The sequence below is a fragment of the Typopeltis vanoorti genome, chromosome 1, assembly GCF_054136105.1.
Source record: "Typopeltis vanoorti isolate ZY-2024b chromosome 1, IOZ_Tvanoo_1.0, whole genome shotgun sequence".
NCBI lineage: Eukaryota > Metazoa > Arthropoda > Arachnida > Uropygi > Thelyphonidae > Typopeltis > Typopeltis vanoorti.
The window spans coordinates 57,979,489-57,998,900 of NC_143549.1; the positions used below are offsets into that span (position 1 = coordinate 57,979,489).

Consider the following 19,412-nt stretch of genomic DNA (forward strand, 5'->3'; position numbering starts at 1 on the left):
TTGCACTCTACAAAGGTAAATTGAATCTACGCTGTTAAAAAAAGGTCAAAATTGTTTTGCCACATGAAATATCTGGAGCAGAGTACGTGGACAAAGAGGCCGTGTGGAAATATGTTCTGTAGAAGCATAATGGTATCATTGATCGGGATTGATATCATTGATCTATTATGCTCCTACAGAACATATTTCCACACTGCATCATGGCCCTCTTTGCCCACTTACTCCGCTCCAGATATTTTGTGTGGCAAAACAATTTTTACCTTCAAAAAGAAGGTACAGCCATGGGCTCACCACGTTCCCTCCCAATAGTGAACTTTTATATGGAAGACTTTGAGTAATGAGTTCTAGAGTCACATACCTAAAGCCCAAAATTTGGCTCAGATACATTGATGATATTTTTGCTATTTGGACCCAGCTTGTGAAGCGCTAAATACATTCCTTAGCAACCTGAACAAACAACACAAATGTATCCAGTTCACCATTGAAATTGAAAAAAACAACTCTCTTCCTTTCCTAGACACACTCGTCACACGTCTTCCCTCGGGCTGATCTCTCCTTCTCAGTCTACTGCAAACCTACACACACACACACACACACACACACAGGCCAGTACATACACAAAAATTCTTACCAGCACAAAAACTAGGTGTCATAAGCACCCTTAAACACCGAGCTCAAACTATTTGTTCAAATGAGCAAGCTCTAAACCAGGAATACTAGATCATCAACCATACATTTATAAGCAATGGATAGATACAGTAAAACAGTGCTGTAACGAGGGTATGAAGCGCCTGTGGCAAGTGTCTAACTTGCATCCCCCTAATCCAAAAATGACAAAAATTTTGAAAAATTTAAATGTAACAAGTTAAATTTTACTAAATGCAATATGTTAAATACTTACTATTAACCCCATCAAAATGAATTGGATGTAAATCCAATTATGTATTTGTATAAATAAATGATGTTTAAATAGGAACAAATTTTTATTCATGTTCAATGACAAATAAATTAAGAAATACACGACATAGGTATAATATAAAATAATATAATAAAAACATAAATAAGTTCAGCATATTTTATAAAGAAATTTTTCTAGCTTTTTCATTTGCAAAGACATCTATTATATCATCATAATTTAATGTTTTTTGCAATATCTTTTTCAATTGATATTATAGACATGTTTGTCAATCGCTCTTGTCCAATAGAAGAACGAAGATACAATTTTAAATTTGCTAACCTAACGTTCGCAGGAAGCTGTTGTTACAGGCATTGTTATGAAAATTCTTAATGCTACGTCTAGATTTGGATACGTGTTTTGTAATGAGAGTTCGTAATTTTTTTGCAAGATTTGAAATGCGTCCATGTCGCCTAAATTTTCAAAAACTTCCATGGCTTGATATTTGAATCTCTCAATTTCACATACAAATTCTGGAGCATCTAAGTCGCTATTATATTTCAATGCCAGGTCAGCTGTGCATCGTTTGAGATCATCTAGCTGCATAATTTTTAAAGAGTGTCCATTTAAAAAACTGAAGTCGTTTGCGACCTCTTGTAAAGCAGTAAATCTATCATTGAGTTGTATGAGTATTAGATCTAAAACTTCACACATTTCTTTTTTTAATAATGCAGTTTCATTCATGGCAAACGAATCATCGGTAGCTTTCTCACCAGGCATATTTTTTATTATGCGCTGTCTCTTTTCTGGAATGTAAGTTCTAAACTTTTTTGCAGAATCATGAAGTGAATTATCATTAGGAACTGTTTTGAAAAAATCATTTCGGTACTGTTAAATTTCATTTTTTAGAGCTTTTATCATTTTCACAGCATTTTCGACTGTTTTTTTTTTTTTTTTCTTGTAAAAGTAAATTTACTTTATTTATCTTTCCTAATATTGTATCCCAAAATATTAATAGTGCAACAACATTAAATTTTGTTAATAATTTTAGCAACATTCGAGCATGTTACAGAGTCTACTATATACCTTGTCTTTTTCTATCACACATTTCATTAAGAAGTTGTATTATTAAAGGCATATGATTTTGTATGGCTTTTACTGCATTAGTTTTCGCTGACCATCTCGTGTCACTTAAATCTTTAAGATGAACAGATAATTTTTCCTTTAAAAGATCCCATCTACTAGTGAGATGGGATCTTTTAAAGATACATTAATTTTGGAACAATTGTCGAATTGTTCCAAAACATGATTTCATTTGAACAGATGTTTGTGCAGTATGAATGCCTATTAAATTAAGGTGGTGAGCAGTGCATGGAACAAACCTCGCCATATTGTTTAAACATAATATCCTGGCTTGCACCCCTTTGTATTTACCTACCATATTCGCTCCATTATCATATGACTGTTCTTTTACATTTCTAATATTTAATCCGTCTGATATTAACTTTTTTTCGATGTCATTCACAAGTGCTTTGCCAGTTTTTTCATGTGTCACAATAAAATCTATGAAGGTTTCTTCAATGCTACATTTATTCGTGCTAGGATCAATGTTAACATAGTGCAAAATTTGAGTTATCTGTTCCTGGTGAGAAGTGTCAGGTGTGCTATCGAATAAAATAGAAAAATATTTTGCTTTTTGAATATTTGAAATAATATGCTGTCTAATTTTTGAAGCAACTATATTAATTATATCATTTTGTATTATAGGAGAGAAATAATTAACTTAATTTTTCTTATGACTTTCAATATGTTGTGCAATAATAGGATCGTAATGACTAATTAATTCTATCGTGTTCAAAAATTTTTCACAAGTTCCTCTCAGAGTGTCATTATTTTTTACGCAGCTCAGAATGGCATCCAAAATAACTTTTAAAATATGCCTCTACTTTTTTTATTTTTTGCATTATTATTTTTGCATTATCAATATTTTCTCTAATTTAACATCCACCATATAATTATCATTATTACATTTGCTTCTCGATTTCCTGGTTTTGATGTTCAATTCTACTTTTCTCTTCTGTTTCAATTTCACATGAAACATGACTACTTGTAGAAGGCAGATTTAATTCAGTTGTTAAGCTTGAATGAACTAGAGGTGTAGATGAGTTTTTAATAAAAATATCAATTGGAGTTATATTTTTCTTTATATTTTCAATCTTCTGTTCTCTTATTTTTTTAAACTGTGCACCGGAAGGTTTTTTTAGTGGCATATTACCCTAGAAGTGTTTATTTAATTTAAATTTGTGTTTTTATTAATATAATTATTTATAGTACTTACTCAGTATGTTGTATATAAAGAAAATTATTTGTCTTTTCCAGTATGTTTTGTTCCACAAAAGAGCGAAAATATTGAACAATAATTATGACACAGCAACAACACAACTGATCTTATGAGTGATAACAAGACTAATAATAATTACATGATTTTTGAAATTTTCTTATCTACAAAAAGTAGAGATGAATGGAAATATTGAGGATGGGAAGATTGTGATTCTCATTGGATCCTGGGTTTGATGAGTATAAATAAGGGTTGGTGAATAATTTTTGTGGGTGGGTTATGAAACGAGGGAATCATGTAGATGGAATGATATCGAAGGAGGTCATAAAGGGATTCAAATTATAATATGGAAGATAATAAACTTGGGATGGGTATTAGGAGGATATTGGAAAAATATATTAGATTATCTGTGCAAATGTTTAGGATTAGATGGGAATTTGGAGATACAAAATTCTACAAAATCATAAAATGGAAAAATACATTCATTAATAGTTAATGGTGCAATGCAACAATTTACTTGAGACAAAAATGAGAACAATTGCAAAGAAATGTTATGTTCAAGTTGTGATATTAGGCGCTGTTTTTGCATCTAACTCGAGACGAATTGGAACTCACCGGTGTTACCAATGTAGCGGAATTCCACTGTGTTGCAGAATTTGTATGTCTAAAGCGGTGTATTGCCGAAATTTAAAAGTACAATATGAAATAGCAGACTTTTATATCTATTTATTTATTTTTATTTTTTACATTTTGTACGTTTTGCGCCCGTGACGGACGCCTCTTTCACCACACCCTCGTTACAGCACTGCAGTAAAAAAACTATTCACAAGATCCTCCACAGAGACACCACTAAAAAAAAAAAAAGATTTCAGGAATACCATTGCCATACTTTATGTTAGAGGCATTTCAGAAAAAATAGACAGAACACCACACACAAATACACCATCAAAACCAAACCCCCAACAAAATCAAGACACCTACTCAGTTCTTCCAAAGATCCTCTTCCACACCTAGTCCACTAAGGGATTTATGAAATACGATGCACATGTAACCTACTATACATAGGGGAAACAAGGTGGACCATCCCAATTAGGAAGGACGTACACAAAACACATTAAATACTTCCATTTTGGAAAAACCGGTCTTTCAGACCTTGCACTCTAGACATACCACAGAACTGACTAGAAAGGTACCAAGTCCCTACACCACACCAAAACCTGGTTCTAGAGGAAATTTAATGAGGTATATGAAATGTTCAAACACAATCCTAACCTGAACAAAAATGACGGTCTAACCATTCCAAGAATGTGGTGGAGCCATTGTAGCAACCAGAACAAGCCAAAGAAAAATCTCAATACAAGAAGACTTGAAGTGTTTTTTATTTTTATTTTTTTTTTAACTTTCAATAGCAACCTGAAGTGTACAAGTCCAGAAAAAAAATTGTAGTATAGCAACCTGAACTGTACCAGTCCAGAAGAAAATCTTAGTACAGAAGGACTGTAGCAGGGTTTATTGTAGTTTTTTTTTTTTTTCACCACTAGCGGTCAGGCTAAGTAAAAGATCAATTAACAGCGTAGATTCAGTTTACCTTTGTAGAGTGCAAGAGCATGTAGCTTGTTTTCATATACACATGTATTTTTCTGATGATGACTTCAATATAGGGGTCAAAATATCAGTTGTTATTTTATTAATAATAAGTAAAATAATCATTTCAACACGTGTGTTTTGTGTCCCTAAATTCATAAATATGAATGCCAATCACTGTGTAACCTTAAAAAAAAAAAAAAGAGTAATAACTTTTTTGTCCATATTTACAATGGGAAACAGTGTTGACAATCTACTGAATGTCCTGTTTTCTGTCAGAGCTTTTGTGAATAGTGTGATTGTAGTCGAAGTAGGTAAACCTTGTCCTCCTCTCCAAATTTTCTATTATATTTACATCTTTGAGTAATTCAAATATGCCAACCAAATATAGCTTTCCCCTTAATTATTATTTTATAATATATATCTTAAAACAAACACATTATTGTCCCCCACTCTTTGCAGATTTGTTACAATTAATTGCATTGGACCAATTAAGATCAGCACCAGTGCACTATGCACTCTTAAACTTCCATACAATGATAAAAATGCCATATGGTCAAACTGATGTGAATTTTGTAGCATAGGTTACATAAGCCACACAGCACAGCACCCAACTGAAATGTGTATGGAACGTCACTGTATGTAGTATTGCTCTGTTTTTTTTTTTTAATTTATTTATTTACTTTACTTTTGTTTATGTTAAACCGATGCTCATTCTCAGACATCATGTAATTCTTTTCTTTATAGTTCTCACAATGGTCCCTCTTGACACAGTCCTTGGTCCTCTTTTCTGCCTTCCAGGGTTGACCAGTTCATAATTCTTAATGGCCATCTTTCTTTTCTTCTTCTTCTCTAACAGTATGCTTTGAAATGGTATCGAAGAAGAAAAGTTCTCCTTTCAACTTCGATACCTGTTCTAATGTATACATTCCAAAAAGTTTTTTTTGTTTGGGGTAGTGGCCCCTTGCCTTTAATACATAACATCATACATCTCCTCCAGGAGATATGCTTTGCATTAAGGGTAAATATTAAGAATTGTGATCAGAGCTTATTCCACCTTTACCAAGAGTTGCCTAGACTTGCACTACGTATGGGTCACCCAGACTCACACTAATTGCAGGTGCAAACTTGACTTATTTGTCTGTTTTCTTACTTGGGAAATGGAGTAAAACCAGGTTTAAAATAGCTTGGTATCTTTAACATATACATTCCTGTTTTATTAAATTCTTCTTCTTCTTTTTTTTTTTTTTTTGTAATATATCCTGTATAGTCTTGTATTTCAAAAATACTATATATATATATATATAATTTTTTTTTTCAATGTTTATTTGTATTTTTAGGTCAGTAGCCATGAAAGTTTAGAAAAGGGATACATGGTGAGTATATTTGTATGTACATTTTCTATATGAAGATGACAAAATGCAAATTAAAGAACATCTGTGCAAATTATATATTTTACATTCCCATTGATGAAATGCATCATCAAAGAACATTTGCACAAATGTTCTTTGATCTCCATTTTAGGTTTCATTAATTTATTTAATTCTAAGGTAAATGTATTTCATGATAAGGTGTTCAAAATTACTCACTGTGAATAAAAGATGGATTAGATCTCTTTAGCACAAAGCATTTGAAATAATACTAATAATCTTTGCTAATTACAGACTAAGTGCTCCATGGATCCATTACTGAAATGTTCCCTCTTTTTCTTTGCTTCTATCTCAATAGAAACTTTATGCAGTGTTTTCATCTGCAATTAGATTTCTGTAATACATTTGCCAATTACATAATCCTAATTCTAATTCTTGTTGTAATTGTAATTCCTGTGTAAATGTTTGAACTCATTTTAAGCTTATGTTGGATTTTTTTTTCTTTCCTGAACTTCTATATACATGATTATTAATTCGCTTAAGGAATTTAACGTACACTAGAATATAAATTAAATTAAACTTTAATATATATTTCCAATATTTCGGCAACGTTATGTTGCCATTTTCAAAGGAACTTACAATAAAGACATGTGCACGCAGGCACTACATACAGTAAATGAGGACAAAGTGAGAAAGCTATTGTTTCTCCTAAAAGTCCTGATGGTGCCCCCCCCCCCCTCCCATGGGGCTATGTAGGTATTCTTGGCCATTGGGTTGAAGGTCTCCTGATGTATGTTTCCCAAATTTGGGGCAGTCTCATGCAACCAAATTTGTTGAGGTTTGGCATGTTTCTTAGGGCTGAAGCTGATTCCATGAAAAGTCTTTCAAATTTGACTGTCAAATTTTGTCAGTCTTATTCCCCGGTGTATCCTATGTCCTGTAGTGCTGAGTTCTCAAGGCCGGTTGGCCTGATTTGTGGGATGAAAACCCTCAGGATAAACTGGGGAAAAAACCCTACTGTCCTTGCCCAAGACTGGCTAACTTGGCTATGGCCGAGGAAGATCCTTCAGTTCCTCACATCGCTGACGGGAAACGAACCTAGGACACTCCTTCCCCAGGCATATGGTTGCGAAGTGCACAACCACTAGGCTAACCGCGCAGACGATTTAGATTTCATTATGAACAATAAATTAGATGATAACCACAGTAACACAGATAACCAACTTTAATGAAATTATAGATATTTCGTACTGAAAATAACAGTACATCATCAGTGCATAGAAACAAGCAAAGAAAATCAAAGAAACTGGAATACAATGTACATAGCAGTTGGTGGTTTACCGATTAAGAACTGATGCTACTTGCTAGAAATTAATATTAATAAATAATATTATTAAAAACTATTTTTAATGGTTATATAAAATAAGAATCTCCCAAACTTTTGGGGGGAGAGAGACAATCATTCTGATTGTCTCTCTCCCTTGGCTGATGTAAAAGGACTTTGCAACTTTCTTTGAAAAAGCGTTCATATTTAAACCTGCTTCTATAGAGAAGACGAGCTTCATCACACTGGACACTGTGTTTAGTGTTAATACTATGTTGTGCCAGACCAGACTTTTGAGGTTTCATGTATTCAATATAATATTGATGTTCGTTAATTATTTTTTTCACAGAATAGCTTGTCTGCCCAAAGTATGTTACATTACATTCTCAAGGTATCTGGTAAATGCCAGCTAATGATACAGGTGACAGTTTGTCTTTTGTAGATGGCAACAGATGAGAAATTTTGTTGATAGGAAAATATATGAGAATATTTCCCTATTTCCTATGATAAAAAATATATGAGAATGAGGTGATACTTCTTCAAAATTCTACCAGTTGGTTTAGCGATGCCAGAAATATAAGCAATTGGAACCCTGTGGTCTGTTGAAGACTTCTGAGGTGTTGGAAAATAGGAGTCTTCATAGTATTGGAACATCAATTATCTGCTGGATTTGATTAGATTTGTAATCATTAAATTCCGTTAATGTTTTGTTAGTGAGAAGTTCTTGTTGTAAGCTTGAGGGAGAGTAGCACACATTATGTGCTCTATTAATTAAAGACTTGATAACACCAATTTTTTGAGAGGTGTGATGAGCAGACTTTTGATGAATGCATCTGCCAGTAAAAGTAGGTTTTCAATAAACACCAGTTGATAAATTACCAGAGGCTATTCACATATTGGACCTATATTGTTTAACCTTTATATCAATGACATTGCCAGTGAATTGCAAGGGGATATTCAGTTGTTTGCAGATGATGCGAAGCTGGGAAGGATTATTAGTAATGGTGCAGATGTGGTAGCCCTGCAAGAGGATTTGAATAAGCTAGATAGATGGGCAAATGAATGGGAGGGGATGTCAGTTTAATGCAGCAAAATGTAAGGTCTTGAGGTTTGGGAAACATCAATGGGACACTGCATACTCTATGGGTGGAGTTATACTGGAGGAAGTAGGGGAGACAAGAGATCTGGGGTTGATGACTGATAGAAACCTGAAATTTAGGGGACATATTGCAAAGGTGGTGAAGGTAACACAGAGGATTGCTGCAATAATGAGAAGGACACTGACCTGCAGAGATAAAACAGTTATCATTCCGTTGTATAAGACCCTGATCAGACCACACTTAGACTATTGTTTTCAGATTTGGTCCCCAGGATTTGAAGGGGATAAATTAACTGTGGAAAGGTACAAAGGCAGATAACAAAGATGGTTTCAGGACTGTACAATGATAGTTATGAGGATCCGCTGAGGGAATGTGGACTGCAGAGTTTGGTGGATAGAAGAAGGAGAGGTGATATGATGGAGACTTTTAAACTGTTGAGAGGTGGTTACAGGGTTGACACTGGGGAGTTCTTTTGCTTGGTTGAACAGTGGGAAGGAGTGATGACAAGAGGCCATCCCTGGAAGTTACGAAAGGAAACTGTGAGCAAGAGGGTGAGGAGTGGTTTCTTTGCATGGAGGGTGGTTGAACCATGGAATGCATTGCCTGATGGAGTGGTGAGAGCAAGAACGGTCAATGAGTTTAAGGAGTGGTATGATAGACTTTGTGTTTCTTAGGGGGGGGGGACCTCCCCTCGATGAGTCTTGACAGACTTTATGTTCTTAGGAAGGACCTCCCACGATGAGTCTTTTGACTCCATGGAGGCCTGAATAATAATAATAAAGAAGGATGTCCAAGAACATCCTTGGACATTCTTCTTACGTGCACAGCCTCCAGTAACTTATCAGTGTTCTGAATCGGAACGATTGTCTCTCTCTCTCCCAAAAGTTTGGGAGATTCTTATTTTATGTAACCATCAAAAATAGGTTTTCATAATATTATTTATTAATATTAATTTCTAGCACGCAGTTTTTAATTGGCAAACCACCAACTGCTCTATGTACCTTATATTCTTGTTTCTTTGATTTGCTTGTTTTTACTATGCAGATGATGATGTACTGTTATTTTCAGTACAAAATATCTGTACTTTCATTTCATTAAAGTTAATTACTGTGGTTATTGTGTAATTTATCGTTTATAGTCATATCACAGGTATCCTTTAAAGATTAGATTTCATTATGTAATTATTAATGCAAAGTAATATAATAAAGTGTAAATAGTGAGAAAAGAAGAAAAATGTTTAATTTGGCTATTAAACCTTCTATATGAAATTCTGAAGAGATTACCAAACAGTGGCTTCTTTCTTCTCTTCATAAAGATCTCGATAACAGGCTAAAAACATCATCTATTTCTCTTTGGTCTTTTAAGACCATGAGAGGTGTGATGAGCAGACTTGCCTTAGACTCCATTTTAAAGTTACATTGCCCACTTTATGCTATCTTGATGTTAAAACTGTCTTTAGTATTATGCATTAATTTCACTCATGAAAGGGTGTTACATTATGGCAAGACTTCTTTGTTGAGTGATTTGAATTTACATGATTTTTGTACAGTGCACATTTGTGTGTATGAGAGAGAGAGATGTATTCAGCATGAAAATTAAAGGATTTATCGAAGTAGAGTGAAAGTAGTGAAAGAATAGTGAGAAGGCAGACACGTATGTAGTTTTTTTGACAACGAGTGCCACTTAGACCAGTAGCCTCCAAACTTTTTTGATCGCATATCTCCAAGACAGAAAAAATAAATAGCGCATACCCCCAATTGATTGAGCAAAAATCTATTGTTAATAAGTTTTATAAAGAGGAAATATGCCTTGTATCATCATATAATAATTAAAAACGCTAGATATTTTTACACATTATTTTTATTATTACAGCTCACAAACACATTTATTACAATATTTAATGTGAACAATGGCCTTGCATTTCTTTCATAATTTCTTGAAATTCTGGTTTGATGGCTTCTGATACTGCGAAACGAAGGTCTGGTTCCAAGTTTAATTTATTTCGATATTTGGTTTTAATACCTGTCATTGCAGAAAATGATACCTCACATAAATAAGTAGAACCAAATGGTAAGAGTGCATCATTTGCTGTGTTTACTAAATTGCTATACTCGGACTGAAGTTGAGTATAGCAATTTAGTCCACAGATGCAATTTAGCACACAAAATCGTCCACAGACGATTATGTGTGCAAAGTCTCCCAATATGCGCTACTCGCAAATTTAAGTGTAAAGGATCTTTATAATGTCTTTGTATATATTAGATATATGTTTAATTGATGAAAGAAAGTAATATTCTATATCTTTAATTAATTACTTAATTTTTTTCCTTTCAATATAAAACTTTTTTGACGTACCCCCACATATACGCATACCAACTTTGGAGACCACTGACTTAGACGACAAGAATGAAATGAATGTTAGTAGAGTAGACAGTATTGAAGGTAAAATGAAAAATGGTAATGTAGGAATTAATATTAAATGTGCAACTGTGAAAATGCAGGATAATGAAATAGACTTAAATAAGGAAATAATGTGCTTGTATGTTATCCTTTATGGGACAAAGCACGAAATTGAAAAGTTTCAGAAGTGGCAAGAAATTAGTAGGACTGAGAAGAGAAAGAAACATTAAGTTAATTTAAGTTAAAGAAACATTTAAGTTAATTAAAAGCTTTTATAGGATTTTTTCAAGGGAAATGTTTCAGCACTTGGCTAGAGGGGACAGAACAGGAGTTTAGCCTTGGAAAAAGTGTAGTAGTGGCAAGAGAACTAGTTTTGTACTTGGAAAGTTGCTAATGAATAGAATGGGTTGTCAGAGTAAGTTTTTGCCACTTTCTTTGTTAATTGGTTGAAGGAGAGGTATATGGGAGTGCATGGAGAGTTCGGATCTCCTGCAATGAGTCTTCACACTGCATGGAGGTGCCCTTACAATAATAATGATGATAATAATACATAGCATGAGGAATTTATGGTAAAAATGTTTTTAACACAAAAACACAAAAATGTTTTTAATACAACAACACAAAAATCAACTTCATAAACTTTTAAATATGTGGAAGAATACAGTATTAGTACCTGGTACTGGATAATTTTTTTCTTCTTTGTCATTTTCATTTCCATTTCTAGATGAATTTTGATTCATATATGCTTGGGTTCACTTTTACCACCTCTATTCCTTTTTCCAGTCATGACTGAACTTTATTCCATTGCACATACAAACACTAGAAGTTACCAGTGTATGATTGCAAATATACAGAATGTTCATGTTCAGTAGTAAGGTAGATGCACGCATTCACTTCATAAGCTGCTGCCTGTCAGACAACTGGTGGTAGGTGGTGTCTGAATAATGTATGCACAGTAAGCAAAATTTTTATAATTCAAATTTTGTTTTATAATCCTTTTAGGATAATTTGCATAAGTATGAATTTAAGTATGACTTATAGAAAAAAGAAGAGAATTTAATTTGGAAACTCATCTTTTGCTTATAGATTATGAAAAAGCATTTGACAAAATAAAAAGATATATACTGTTTGATATATTACAAAGAATAAATATGCCTAATATTTTACTACATGCAATAAATAAAAATAAATGAAAAGTTGTCTGAAAAACAATCTATAAACCAAGGAGTAAGACAGGGATGCCCTCTGTCTCCAACACTTTTCAATATTTACATTAATGAAATATTAATATGGAACACTTTAAACAATCAAGGTATAGAAGTTTCCTGGAATAACAAAATAAATACACTATTATTTGCAGATGATGGTAATAATATCAGATAATGAAGGCAATTTACAAGGAGCAATATATAATTTAAACATTATAATAGAACAGTTGGAAATGAAAATTTCCATAGATAAAACTAAAACAATGGCATTTTGTGGGCAAACTCCAGTTAGAAGCAAAATAGTTATTAATAATAAAATAAAGAACAGATAAATACTTTCAGTTATCTTGGATGCGAAATATCATATGAAGAAGAAAAAGACAAAATTAAAAACTTCAAAATTTTTACAGATTATAGGCCTGATAAATAGAACACTCAACCCAAATATAGTACAAAAAGCAACACACTTGAAAATATACAATACTTTAGCAGTGGCCACATTATTATATGGCAGTGAAATTTGGACAATAAACAAACAAGATAAACAAAGAATAAAAACAAATGAAATGAGATTTACGAGAAGAACTGCAAAATACTCATTATTAGATCAAAAAAGGAACAAAGATATTTTAAAAGAACTAAAAACAAAATCAGTAGAAGAAAAACTAAACAATTATAAATAGAAATGGATTGAACATGTAAACCGAATGGCCAACACCCGACATCCTAAACAAATACTAAAATATAAGCCAATTGGAAAGAGAAGGCAGGGTAGACCTCAAAAAAGGATATTGGATAGATAATGAGACTGGAACAGACCAACATGGTCTATACCCATAATTAGTGTTATGATGATGATGATGATGAATTTACATAAGTCATGGACTGCCTGTATTCGGCCTACCCAGTGCATTTTTCTGTTAAAAGATCCTGTGTGTGGGATTGATATATTAAAGAAAAAATGTTTTTTTAGTTTGCTCTCCTTTAATATCCATATTGTCCTGTATTACCATATTGAATTGTATACTCTGATTTTATTACTCTTTTTGAAAGAAAAGATAAGTAATAGCCATTGTTATTTTATAGCCAAGTAGAAGTGGATGGCACTTAATTGTATCGGAGAGCTCTGATTCTAATAAGAAAGAGAAGATGCTATACCTGAGATCGTGTGGTTAGGCTGGCTAACAGAAAGAGGAATTGAATTATACATTAAGTGGAAAGAAGAGTGATATGATGTGGGGGGATATGTTATGGAATTAGATGTGTGTGTGTGTGTGTGTGTGTGTGTGTGTGTGTGTGTGTGTGTGTGTGTGTGTGTGTGCACGCACGCACGCGTACACACAGTAGAATCAAGTGGGTACAGAGGACTATATCCTTTAGTGTTGTAGCATTGTCAGATTGAGTATAAATGAAAAACAAAAGCTTTGTACTGGATCCTATGTTATTTGTAAAATCAAAACTTGGAGTGGGGGGGGGGGAGTGGCAGGATGTTAGAATACTTTAAAATGAGAGGGATTGGATAAATGTTCTGTTGTTTTGAAGATTGGTTGAAAACTGACACTGGCAATGGTTATTTTATTTTCATGGGTAGGGTATTTATGATTTACGCTATTTCCTTATTTCTGAGTATTTCATGATGGATTTATGGCAGCCAGGCAGTGTTTGTAGTAACTTATAATTTTTCATATAGCTACCATTTTTTATTTGATAACTGTTGTGTGTTTCGGTTTGTGGAAGGAGAAAGTTTTTTTTTTTTTTTTTTTTGCTTTCTTTATTTGTGATAGTGTTGAGGGATAGGTAAATAGATGCCCTGAAGTGTTTAATGGCTCAGAAAAGAAATTCCTTTGAATTGAGCCAAATGAAGATTTAGCTTAATTCAAATACCCCTGAAGATGTTAATCTTAAGACTAATGAAACTTGTCGAGTTATTTTTAGTACTTGTTTAGTTTTTTAAAAACAGTTCTCTAATAAACATGTGATCACAAAACCAGAATATTTCTATTGATACCTTATTTTTCTTTCCTACTTTACTAATAGTTTTATTTCAGTAAACATGCCATGCTAGTGGGCACTACTAACCGAATATGTATTGTTTCGTTTTTGAATCTTTAAAGTTTTAAAAACTATTCAGGAACATATGATACTACAAACTTTGGCATGAGTTGCCTACATTGCATTACCCAGAGCAGAGCCCATATATTTTCTTATTGTTACTTCTTTTGTATAAGGATTTTACTGGACTTACAGCTGTTTTAAACTGTCCCTTCTTATCAGAAAAACAGGCAGAAATTCTTGTAATATTAGTGTAGCAAAAATTTGATAACATTTTCTCTAAGTGAATTCTTGATTGTTACTTATATCATAAATATTGAAATACAGAGCAAAAAGCAATTGAATTTGATGGATTTTACTTAATAATTTATCTTTCCTTTTGTTTCTACTTTATTCTTTCCTTCCTTCCTTCCTTTTTCTTCTTTCTTTCTTTTAATAATTTTCAGTGCTAAGTTGATATGATATATATCCTCCAATTCGTATTTTTCTTGTGGAAACATCCTTCACACATGAGCTACCATTGTAAATCAAGGGTTTCATCCTATTTTCTGATGAGAACATACCAGTTCAAAAATGGCCTGGATGAGAATTTAAACTGGAGTACGTGATGAATGTTTCTTTATGAATAAAAACAACTGTTTTAGTAATACATTCAGTGCAAATGTTTGGATCAGAAGAGAATGGATATCATGTAACTTATCCACTTTGCATTCTTCAATTATCATACAACATGTGGATGAGAGTGATTGCATGAGAATTGTTCTATGGAAGAAGAAATTAATAGTAAATAGTGGTCTGAATTGTCTGATGACAACAGCAACAACAATAAACCATTGCAGTATGTTTAGAAAGGTGGGAAGAAATCAAAGCTGCTTGAAGAGTGGTTTGGGTTATATGGTATTCTGGTAGACAGTCTGTGTAAGGATCATTGCTGGTATTGCATTTCTCAGCACCTCTACCTGGTGGATTTGTGATTTGTGTACATGGAAAAGAGAAGGCAGTTGGTGGTTGTAAACATTAAAATTTTCAAAAAAAGGGACTTCACGGTTAGGAAAATTAAACTGGAGAAAATCACTATTTAAAGAAAGAAAATCAAAAACTTCGTGGTGGTTGTTCACATTATGATAGGGATAGAGACAGAATTATAGAGCCTCCATAGTTCATTTGGTTTCGACAGAGCCCTCAGTTGGAAAGACTCGTTCCAATCCCACCTATAACAAGAAGAACTTTTATCAGGACTTTTCAATCAGAGGTGAGTTAGCCATTCTGATATGGAGATGGAAGGTTTTTTCCTCCTGGAAACTTAGGTTTTTCATCTCTCAAAACAGACCCAGTGAATGCTCATATCCAAAGACAGAATACTATTGAACATGGAAGGCAATGCAATACTGCCTTGTTCTATAATTCCCTATTAAAGTAGCGTTGCTACTCTGCCAACCACTAGGTTGAGGGAACACACACATAACATTAAGACAGAATGGGACAGAGTGATTTTATTATTATTGTTGTTATTATTATTATTATTATTATCTGAGACCTCCAGGGTGTCAAGGACTCATCAAAGGAGGTTATATATCACTGAAACCAGCTGTCATACCTCCCCTTAAATTCATTCACAATACATGCACTCACTATCTAAAGACGAACTATTTCACACACTCACTGATCTGTGAGAAAAAAAATAGCTCATCCCTTTCTTGACCGCAAATAAACTTAAATTCCACAGATGCCCCTCAACTTCTCTTTCCACCTTCCATATAATAAAAATTTTCATCAGACAATATTATCCTGTTTTGAATTCAGTTCCTATTGTTGTTCAATCATTGTACTGATGATGAGACATAAGACAAAATATTTGTATAATAAAAAGTTAACTATGGCACATGTGTTATTCTATAGTTAAGCTCATCTGAGAATGACCCTGGTTAGTTATTGTATATTGGTTTGATTTCTAAGTTGAAAGTAGACTAACGCTTGATAGATTTGATGTTTACCACAGCCATAGGTTAAGAAATTTACATACATGCATGATAACTAGGAATGCCATAACACATTACTAAACTAATATATAGCATTTCATTAAGTCTACAAGTGTGTAGGTTACATATTTCTCACTCATAGTATGGCCTTAAAGCTTTTTTTAGGCTACTGTAGTTTGTAAGATGTCTTCAAAAAAGGTAGTTTATTTAGTTATCTGGAATGTAGAAAATCTGAATGGCCTTCTTGTAGTGATTATTATATTTATATGTGATATAATTAGTTGTATGAGGTCTTGTTATGTGGTATGTATGTCTGGCTATCCGGTAGTCGGCATCAAAGTAATATTTTATCCTAGCTGCATAAGGGTTTTGTTGTTAGAATTTGATGTTCTGACATTGCAGTATGTACAAAGTCGGTATCATCTCTTTGTTCCCAAAAGATCAGCTTTATAATTTTGTAATGTAATGATATTAATCTATTTAGGTTGTAGTGTACACAAAATGCGTACGTTGTTATAGCATATCTTAGTATATTTTTGCATAGTGCTGTATATATTAGTTTTTTTATGCATGTAGGCACTATGTCTTTTAACTTATAGAGTTTAAAATCATTTAAACTATAAGTTTAAATGATTTTAAACTTATAGAGTAAATTTATAAACTTAAAGAAGCGCACAAGTTTGATGACATGTGCTCTTCCGGTCAATATCTGCATCAAGGTAATTTTTCCAAGGTATTGTATTGATGGTAGTGGTTTTACTGTTGTGTGTATGTGTGTTTTGTATGTTGAAGAGTGGATGTTCGATGGTTATATATTTATCAATGCAGTGGATTTTTGAATGTAATTAATTTTATCTTATCAGAGTTTAAGTGTGTGGAGTTTTGGTGAGCGAGTCAGTAAGCAGATTTATGTCATGTTATATTTCTGGGCTATGCTTGTATTATTATGGATGGATAGATAGTATAACTGTATCATCTGCATATTAAAAGATGGATTTTGGATGGTTATATATTTATTATCATTTGGTTGACTCAGTGGATTTCTGAATATAATTAACAAGTTAATAATAATAATATTATTATTATTTGCACTAATTAAATTGTAAGCTTGTTTAATTCCAGATGACCGGAGTTTGTATAATGTGAAATCTCTAAGCAGATTTCCACACAAAAATGAATTGCAGATTATCAGTAACATGTTAATATGTGATTTTGCATTAATTGCTAGAGATGAGGAGCTTCCTTGATGTAAAATCAACTGTGAGATAAGTACACAGTATATCCACTGTTATTCATCATCTATATAGATTACACTATGAAGTTAAATGGCATTAAACCTGATATCACAAATCGAGATGTTAATCTCAGCAGCTACCATAACAAATTTAGCACAATTAGCAGGGAAAAGACAGATCACGAAAATAAGCAGGAATGTGGATAATATTAACTGCATCCTGAATGGAGAACATATTATCATCATTATTATTATCATCATCATCAAATTCCTGCCATACCCTCAAAGGGTGTAACAGGATGTGATAGTACTACATGAAAAATTTACATCATTACTAACTTCCTATCTACAATTTTCCTCCAAATCAGTCTGTTACTTGTTAAGACTCCAACATTATCAGATCTTATATTTCTATCGTCTAAGGCAACATGTTCTCTCTCCTCAACTTCTCTCTCCACCTTCTATATAATAAAAATTTTCATCAGACAATATTATCCTGTAACACCCATTCAGAAGATAGATCTCTATCATATCACTCCTCTTTCTCGTGTTAACCAGACTCTGTAATACACATACTCGCAATCTGTCCTCATAATATAAATCCCATAATCTGGTTATAATCTTTGTAACTCTTCTATGCACCCTCACCACAGATTCTTTATCTCCTTGGAATCCAGGAGGCCAAATCTGCACACAATAGTCCAGGTGTGATCTTATCAAGGTAAAGAGGCAAAATGACTTTGTTATTCTTGCATGCCAAGGCTTGCTTCAACATTGCAGTTATCCTCTAAGTTGTATTTGCAAATTTTGCTATTCAAACTTTGAACTTCAAATTCCTATCCACCATTACACCAAGATCTCTAGCCTCATCAGTTTCTTGTAGCATAACCCTGCTAATATAATATGCCACTGGAAATCTCATCACCCCAAAATGCATAATTTTACTCTTACTAACATCAAACTGATAGCCATTTTTGTTTGCTCAAATTTCCAGCCTATTCAAATCTTTCTTTAAGTGCTGGATATCAGTAGCATCCCTAATTGCCCTACCTATCTTCTTGTCATTGGCAAACAATTGCACATCTCCTATTATACCCTTCCTAATGTCATTAATCTATAGATTGAGCAACAGTGGCCCAACGACTGAACCCAGGGTACACTACTAGTAAACAAATCTGGCAGATTCACACCCACCATATACCACATTTTGATATCTGTCTGTCAGCCATCTGCTTATCCAAGTGAAGAGTTTATATTCCAATTCCATATTCTCCAGTTTACACAACAGCCTTTCATGTAGTATCCTATCAAATATTTGCAAAATCCAATATTATTATAGTGTATACATTCACTTTATCCAACTTGGGCATAAGATTCTTATAAAATATGAGCAAATTGCTGAAACATGACCTTCAGTTAGTAAACCTATGCTGCTCCTTGCAGAGTATAGCTTGTTTGTGAACACATTTCTGTATGTGAGTTCTTAACAACTTCTCTAAAATCTTCACCATTATTATTATTATTATTATTTGGCCTCCATGGAGTCAAAAGACTCATCGTGGGAGGTCCTTCCTAAGAACATAAAGTCTGTCAAGACTCATCGAGGGGAGGTCCCCCCCCCTAAGAAACACAAAGTCTATCATACCACTCCTTAAACTCATTGACCGTTCTTGCTCTCACCACTCCATCAGGCAATGCATTCCATGGTTCAACCACCCTCCATGCAAAGAAACCACTCCTCACCCTCTTGCTCACAGTTTCCTTTCGTAACTTCCAGGGATGGCCTCTTGTCATCACTCCTTCCCACTGTTCAACCAAGCAAAAGAACTCCCCAGTGTCAACCCTGTAACCACCTCTCAACAGTTTAAAAGTCTCCATCATATCACCTCTCCTTCTTCTATCCACCAAACTCTGCAGTCCACATTCCC

The 19,412-nt window shown here is 33.5% G+C and overlaps 1 protein-coding gene across 1 annotated transcript in view; it reads left to right on the plus strand.

Annotated features, from left to right (window-relative positions):
- The window catches only part of LOC150110013 (uncharacterized), a 594,272-nt gene that overhangs the window by 282,680 nt on the left and 292,180 nt on the right, over positions 1–19,412 (plus strand). The window contains exon 4 of the mRNA XM_090390616.1: positions 6,158–6,193. Within this exon, the coding sequence (XP_090246742.1) occupies positions 6,158–6,193 (36 nt within the window). The remainder of the gene's footprint in view (positions 1–6,157; positions 6,194–19,412) is intronic.